At 35.7% G+C, this 8,270-nt stretch overlaps 1 protein-coding gene and 1 long non-coding RNA gene across 2 annotated transcripts; one reads left to right on the top strand and one right to left on the bottom strand.

The window, feature by feature from the left end:
- Window positions 1-824: 824 nt before the first annotated feature.
- On the top strand, window positions 825-3,030 carry LOC140224999 (uncharacterized). The gene is made up of 2 exons (XM_072302310.1): window positions 825-2,105; window positions 2,385-3,030. The coding sequence occupies exons 1-2, from the start codon at window positions 2,061-2,063 to the stop codon at window positions 2,820-2,822; spliced, it is 483 nt and encodes a 160-aa protein (XP_072158411.1). The 5' UTR covers window positions 825-2,060; the 3' UTR covers window positions 2,823-3,030.
- Window positions 3,031-5,077: 2,047 nt separating this feature from the next.
- On the bottom strand, window positions 5,078-7,410 carry LOC109030001 (uncharacterized). The gene is made up of 2 exons (XR_011900200.1): window positions 6,615-7,410; window positions 5,078-5,445 (listed from the first exon to the last, which is right to left on the bottom strand). It is a non-coding gene; the product is annotated as an uncharacterized lncRNA (long non-coding RNA).
- Window positions 7,411-8,270: the final 860 nt, after the last annotated feature.

Here is an 8,270-nt window from a genome sequence, read left to right as displayed (position 1 = left end):
TTTGTCGATCGCTATGTCTATCTAGTTCGAAATTAGCCGCAAGGAAAAAGGAAGCGCGCGGATCACAAACGCTCTAGGAATGCTGTGTATTCGTGTAATACGATTCGCCTTCTATTGAGAATGTAGGCAAAACGAGCTCCTAGGAGAAATATTAGGGGTATCCCTCTAAATAATATAAATGCAGTCTGAAAAGTTAAGAGTTTTCCATTGGAGGTAGTGCATTTTGATAGAATGATCAACGCGTAGGAGTCTGGGTCGGCTCTTACCTCCTTTCCAAGGCGCAATTTTTTGCCTCGAGACTCATTGACATTAAAATCTCATTGTTTTTTGAACTGAGACTTATTTTTAACAGGTAGCTTTTTTAAAATTTTTCTCTGGAATGAGAAAGAACAAAATGAGCATACTTGCGGACCTTTAATTCTTATAATAGTACAGAATCTAAAGGATAATTTTTTTAATATCTTAATATTTAATTTGAAAAATAGAATGAAATTGTGAATCAACCACTGTACTAATTGCGAGGGGCGTTGGTTCATTTGAAAGGTGTTGTTCTCAATGCTTCGGGAAAACTATAAATTATTTTCTGGGGTTCGTCCCCGATTTTTAAATCCCTAAAAACTCATAAATTGGATGAGGGGAAGTGGGGGTTTTTTGTTTTTTGTTTTTCGGAAAAGTTTTGTTGCTACGCATCTTACTTTACTGTTTGCTGTCTTTTTATCAGCTGTTTTCGTTCAACAATCATCATTAAGTGAGGTTACTTCCAACACTCAACTGCCATCAACTTACATTTTTCTTTTCCCGCGTTTTTTTTTTACGGTTTTTCATGATTGGTTCCATCTTTTTCCTATTGCCAATTTTTCCTCATTAAGTCAATAACCTCCAAGTTTTTTTTCTCATTTCCGATCAGAACTTTTCACGCTGTTTCTTTTCAATGTGTATAAATATGTTTATTATTAATTTCCATTTTCATTTCATCCTTTTTCTTCTGGTTTATTTTTTTTAATTTAAATATTGAACTTTTCAGTTATGATTTTGTTAAAATAATAATAATTTTTACTAATTTTAATTTTAAATTTAACAGTTGTTATGAGTGAAATTTTCAATGACCGAGGCGGTCGTCCTCCAAAACGTGGTCGCGTTTTCCAGAATTCTTCGCATGTTCGTTTAGTGAAGCAAGAACTTAACTCTGTTATTAGTATAGAAAATCAAAGTTTCAGTTCTTCATTTCGGAAGTATAAAATTGATGATCAGAACTTTGATGAAAATTTTGTTACCAAATTTTCAGTCGGTTCAATGAATATAATTTGTCATCATTGTGATGCTCGCCATTTTCAGGGTGAAATGTCCAATGGTCATTTTAATAACTGCTGCCAAAATGGCTTAATTTCTTTACCGAGTATTCGGACAAATACCGATTTGAAATCATTATTTTTATATTCTCCAAATTTCATAAAGCATATCAGAAATTATAATATCGCTGTTGCTTTTGCCTCTTTCTCTGCAAATCGAATTGATATTCCGGGTGATGGACCTTATTGCTTTAAAGTTCAAGGATCCATATATAGGTAAGTTTATTTAATATTTACCGTTACGTAACGTACTTTTTTCAGTTTCTCAGTCCGTCCCTCCCTCCTTCCCACCCCTTAACGCATCCGGAATGCAGCTGCATTCCGGATGTTTGGAGGAATTGAGTTCCGGAATTGAGTTGAACTCTGAAAAAGCAGATATATTGCGTAAAGCTTCGTTAATCTTAATAGATGAAGCATCAATCATTCCCGCTGCCTCTATGGAATGCATAGACAAACTCCTCAGGAATATAATGAAAAATGAATCAAAGCATCTGGAACACGCCCCCTTCGGTGGCAAAGTTATATTATTTAGCGGCGATTTCAGACAAGTTTAACCAGTCGTGCCTTAAGGTAACAAAACACAAATACTATTAAATATATACTACTAGATATATACTATCCATATATTTATTCCTCTTTCTTTAAATAGATGTTACAGGTATTATTGGTGAGATAGAAGAAGAACAAAACTTACAAACAAAAACTGGAACCATGAAAAAAAGAACAGCAAAAATTAAAGACTCAAAGGGCAACGGGGTAAGAAAAAAGAAAAATTATTAAGTAGCGCAATTGTGGAATGGGAAACGGGGCGGAGAGTCTAAACACCAAAAAAACACCACTGACAATTAACAAACGACAAAAAAATTGAAAAATTACATTTCAAAAGCAGCAGAGAGAGGATTTTCTATTAAAAGAAAAAATTAAATGAAATTAAATAAGTTTAAACGATTGGATATGAAAGCTTGGAATACTGATAAAAATGTTACTTGACAAAAAAAAAGAAACATTATTAAATCATATTTTAACATTTTCCAGATTGACATAATCCTGTGGAACGAAGCTACCAATGAAATTGAATACGAAGACTTGGGAAAAACCATTTTTATCAAACAAGTTAAGCTAGGAACATACATGGGTAATAAAAAACTGACTTATATGTGGAATAGTAAGATAACGAAACAAGAAAAAGATAACATACCAGCAAATACGGAAACCAGAAAGCAGACTGAACATGGAAAAAACGAAGAAGAAAAAGGGGAAAAATTAGATGAAGTTAAAACAGGAGCAGAAAAAGAAGAAGAACCAGAAGGAACAGCTACTGAAGAAGAAAAAGGAGAAGCAAAAAAAGAAAAGACAAAAGGAGGAAAGAAGAAGAACAAAGTTGTAGGAAATATAGGAAAAAAAGCAGGACAGAAATGGCAAAAGAAGAATCAACAATTTAATCGAAAAAAAAGCAAAGTATTCAAAAAATAAAAAAAGATCTTCTTTAAAATTAGTTTGAAAACAAATGTAAAACCTAAAAAATAATTTTGTATGAAGATTAAAACAAAATTTTAGTTTAAAGTTTACTAAATAAAATTACAATTTTTGAAAACATTTGTTATATTTATTCTCTCAAAAAAATAATTAGACCCGATTCAAAGACAAAACAGAAAATTAAATGAAAATAACTAAAAAAAAAAAAAAAAAAAAACCAGTGAAAGTGAAAAGTGTACAGGAAAAATAAGGGGCTGCGAAGCAGCCCCATAAGCCCCTAGTAATAGTTTAATTCAAGAAAATTGAGTAAATTTACTCTGTCCGGCACTATCGCAAAAATTTTTGGTGACAAGGTCGAATCGGATCTTTTGTGCAACACTGTTAAAAAAAACGGAGTGAGACTCAGCACAAGCGCGAGTAAGAACGGGCCCTCACTTCGCCGGACCGAGGAGTCACTCCGACGGAGAATCGGCTGGACGGATTTTGGGTGCCGTACGCATAGAAATCACTCCGACGCCGGACGGATTCGCGGGAGCCGCAAATTTAGGGGTTCGCAGCTAGGGGATGGTGGAAAGGGGTTAATTGTGGAAATAATTTTTGAAACCATGAAAAATAAAAATAATGAAACCATTGGTACGTGATTTAACCGATTTTGAAGGTTAGAAATTTTCTACCTACCTTGGGAATTGAACCCGGGACCTACCTAACACTAACCGACGACCCTACCGATTGAGCTATAGCGAACGATGCATGAAGTGACGCAAAAACGGTATTTAACGTCGATTTGAACGGGCCGCTAAGATATTTTCAATCTACCTGGATTTGTCCGTGTATTTAGTTTACTTTACTATATTTTTTAACTATATTTTATCGTTTTACTTTGTTTTATTTCCTTGTTGTCTCTATTTTTTCTTCACTCTATTTTATTTTTTCAAGCACTTCATTTTTTTTTCTTTAATTATTTACTTCTCATTCCTTTACTTTGTTTTATATTTACTGTGATTTCTTTTAATACTTCATCATAATTTTTGGACTTCACTTTACTCTTAAAATTCATTCTATTCTTTAACATCATTTAGTTGTTTCCCTTATTTTATTTTTTTCTTCATCTCCTTGCTCCCTCTAATTATTTACTTCAATTTAGTCTTTGACTTCATTTTATCATATATTTGATTTACTTTATTTTATTTCTTTTCTATTGTCTCTGTTATACCATAATTTCGACTATTCTATTATTTCCACTATTCTATTATTTTTTCTATTTTTTTCTCTTTAAATTTTTCATTTTCATTCTGAGAGTGGTAGGCTTAAAGGGGAGAAGAGACAGTATATAGCGCTAGTGCGAGGGAGAGAAGGTGCGCGTGACTCCGGGCCGTACTGCAGCTCCGGTGCGGAGTGCTTTGACTACACATGCAGCCCGTCTCAGCACCTACGCGCTGAACCGCACTCCCGTGTTCATTCTCACTCCGGATTTTCCGTCGGACGGAATCAACGATTTTTAACAGTGAACTAGAAATCTCGATACGATATGTCTGAGAAACGAACTCCACTGGGCGCAAATAATGAAACTTTCTCTCGGGTATTAGACGTGTGCGATTCTTACGATAAATATTTCTGCCCTGGAGCCATCGATGTCTTTTTTCTCCCCAGTCATGACAACATTCTATCTTAGATCGACGACCAATACTGGAGCGATGAAATATATAACTTGACACAGGTTGGAGCCAAACTCAACAATACTAATTGATAACAATGCTTATAAGTATAATTATCCTCTACATTATTGAGTGTCCTCCTCCCACCGATGCAAGAGGGCGGGGTCTGAGGGGGTTGGGGGGCGGACCCCCTGAGCACGCGATAAAGCACCGAGCGACGCGGTCTAAGATTGAAACTGCACGTTGTGCCCCAACAAATGCCAGCGACGTTGCCAGAATTTTAAAAGCTTTTAAAATCTGAGTCATGAGAATGATTTAGAAAGTGGGCCTGTGTAGAAATGTTTTGACTACGTAGGGATGATATGTGTTACCTCGTGAGCGTAAATGTTCGGCGCAAAATCGTAGCTCGAAAGATATAATTTCTAAAAGAATCCGGTACAAAGAATTTTGGGAAATTTTACCAAAGACGGATGAAAAATGAACTTGCCGACACACAGGTTCTAATTTGTCTTCGAAAGTGGATAATCCGGTTGAGTTAATTAGAATTAAACTGATGATTTCTGGGTTGAAAAATCTTGTAACGAAAAACGAATCACCGGTTCTAAAAACAGTTTATTTTTCACACTTATTCTTGTTTTATTTTTAAAAGAAAAATGATTTTATCAGTGCATTCAAGGTTGTTTGCAATCTCCAATGGCGGAAATTTGTCTAAAACTCTTCCAATCACTGAAGCTGTCATAATCATCATATGCCGTTCCAAAATCAGTTTTCTGGAGCACTAGGATAAGCTTATCATCAGTGCAATTTTTGGTTGCGTAGAGATGACAACACTGCGTATTGGAGATGAAAGACTCAGATTTTCCGGCCAAAGTATTGGGTACCGGTGTGCAGCCCTTGACTGTTACTATGCTGGGCGTTCCTTTGAATTTTTTTTGAGGGAACAGCGCAACCGAGTTATCTGGAATCTGCCAGACAAACACAAAAAAAGAGGATGTGTAACGGATTTGTCATAGCATTAGCAAGTAAATTAAATTTCGCAATTAGGAACTACTATTTTTAACCGTAAAATCGCCTTTCTGCAGAGAGGACATCAAAAGAGAAGAGTACAAGAGGAAGATAAGAAAGTAAAGGAAAAAAGAGAAGGATGAGAGGAAGAGGAAGAAGATAAAATAAGGGTAAAAAAACGAACGAGGAATAAGAAGAAAAGAAAAATAGAATGAAGAAGAGAAAAAATACGGAAATGAAGAAGGAGAAGAGGAAAAATATCAAGAGAGAGAGAGAAAGAAGAAGACAAAGAAAAAGAAGAAGAGTTTAAAAAAAAGAGAAGCAAGAGGAAAAGAGGACAACAAAAAGGAAGAGAAAAAAGAGAAAAACGAGGAAGGAGAAGTGCAGGAAAAGGAAAGATGAGAAGAAGATGAATATTAAAAAGAAAAGAAAGAGAGGCAGGATTTGTCTGCATAGTAACATTAATAGCATATACGTTGTTTTTAAAATGAGCCTGAAATATTAGATCCTAATTGCAAAATGAAAAACCAAACATTCTGTGGTGCAGGCAGGCTGGCAGGCTGGGTTTTTTTCAAAACTGGAGCCATAGTAAAATACGTTGCTCTCTTGCAGTTTCAAATTTTCGTACCAAAATATTGCGTTTTTACTTGAGATAGAAATAATCAATTTCACTAATTGAAATTTTTACAGAAAATCCTGTATGCAAGTACAGGTTTCACTTGATCATGAACGAATATGAATGACTGGAGAAAATGACAATGGAGAAAGGTATTCAGGGTACCTTCTTGAAAGACCTCAGATTGAAAATTAGTTCGGATAATCGATGCATATACTTGGAACAGGAAAAATTACAGAATTTGGAATTTTTTAGCAAAAGAGTTTTCAAATGTGTCGATAAAATTTTCCGAATAATTTTGATTAGCGTTTGAGGTGATTAAAGGCTTTTTAGCATTGAATGAGCGTTCACCACAAAATGTCGTATTGCAGAGCATTGTATTTATTCTTTTGATGGAAAACTTTCTGATCAGTTCACCTTAATCTCTCCTTTTTTCACTCGTAATTCTTGGAAGAGGAAAAGAGAAATCAGATTTACGACATTAAAAAAAGCCAGAAGAAAGAAATATTTTACCCCGGTCGATTGTTTGCAATCACCAATCGCTTTCCATTCCTTAGCTGGTGTACCGATTAAATCAGAAATTCCATCGCCATCAAGGTCATTGATAGAGCCGCGGTAGGATGGTGGTGCTCCGCTGCAGTCAGCTGTTGTATAGAATTTCATGCAAGTGTTTTTGACTGATGGCTTCAGTGAAATGACCTTACCTACCAAATTAGCGCAAATAGGTTTACAGCCTGAAAGGACTACCTCGCACTTCGGTAGTTTAAAGTTCTTACCTCCGAAAAATGTAACATTCACAGTGCTTGTAGCATAGACGGTCAAATAAACCAAGAAAATTGCCGTCTGTAAAGTTAGAATCATCGTGACTTTCTACCAAGATTTGATGCTGAAAACAAATTCACTGTATAAAGATTAAAACAGACCTCTATTGAAATCGGTACAAACTATGGTGGGCAAATCTATAACATCGGATTATATATTGCGAAGTATCCTATCGTAAATGTTGATAATTGGTTCTGTATCCACGTGGTTTGGTAGGAGCTTTTATTCATAAACGTCACTCACTTTCAACTAAAGGGTTTTTCGCTCGATAGCAACGTGGCTGGATGGCTCCTTGCCGATTTCACTGAAAGATTTCTCAAAATGTTGTCTTCTCGAGCGCACAAACATTTCAATGGAATAATATATCACGTAAGAGTAAAACAAAGAAGCAAACACGAAAAATCAAGGAAGAGTCAGGGTTTTACTTGATATTAACCAACTTCGAAGCGGGAGAAAAATGTTGTATCTCATACGTTGTGCATGGCTGTTTATGCTTATAACAATGTGCGAGTCTCGCGTCGTCACTTGGATACAGCAGCTGTATAAACGAGGTAGTTTAAAGCGTGCCTCTGTTTTTATTTTTTGAAAGATTTATGGGCTCTTTTTGCTTGAATTCATCGCATCATCCATCATTCGTAATATTTTTTTTTCTAAATTTCCCCGAATTATCTCTGATAGTTTAACGCGTATTGCCAAAAACTATTCGTCCCATCTATAATCGCTTGCTTGCGTAGAGGTCGTAGAGATGTTACGATAACCACAAGTTTCGCAGTTCTTTCGATCTTTTGCCTTTATCTGGACAACACTTTGCAATCAGGAACTGCAATTTTTGGTTCAGTTAAAAAACAACGCATATACCATTAGTGCCCCTAGAGCACAAAGGTGTTTTTACGGAGGAGCTCAAGAAATTTTAGTTCTGAATTGCAAAATGTAGTTCATGTCTGTACGCATTCGTGTTGCAAACCAAAACCTACTTTATGAATTACGCGAGACTGCGTTAAAGCCCCCCCCCCCCTCCCCTTTCAACATTAACATTGTCTTTTTGTCGAAATAAGGCTGGAAAATGTTCATTCCTCCAAAATCATGTATTACTGTTTTCGGTTCCGGTCAATTTTCTAATACGTTTAATGTTTGAAAAAACCCAAAAATAAAAAATTTAGCTGACGTTTTGTTAACTCTTAGCATGACAGCATTATATCCCTCACGAAGGACCTCTATTTTCTGAATACGATCTTCTACAATGCAAGGAAAATAGCAGCAATCTTAAAAGCGAGGAGATAAGAAGTATACGAATAGGTTGGAAAATGTAAAACAGAACATGGTCGCTGGGCGGGCTCTGAACGGAAC

This window comes from Bemisia tabaci, chromosome 7, assembly GCF_918797505.1.
Source record: "Bemisia tabaci chromosome 7, PGI_BMITA_v3".
NCBI lineage: Eukaryota > Metazoa > Arthropoda > Insecta > Hemiptera > Aleyrodidae > Bemisia > Bemisia tabaci.
This window is presented reverse-complemented; position numbering and strand designations above follow the sequence as displayed.

Excerpts from the sequence above, each read along its gene's own strand:
- LOC140224999 (XM_072302310.1), top strand. The coding sequence starts at position 2,061 with ATGAAAAAAAGAACAGCAAAAATTAAAGACTCAAAGGGCAACGGG. Across the intron at positions 2,106-2,384 it reads AAGACTCAAAGGGCAACGGG|ATTGACATAATCCTGTGGAA; the intron begins GTAAGAAAAAAG and ends AACATTTTCCAG.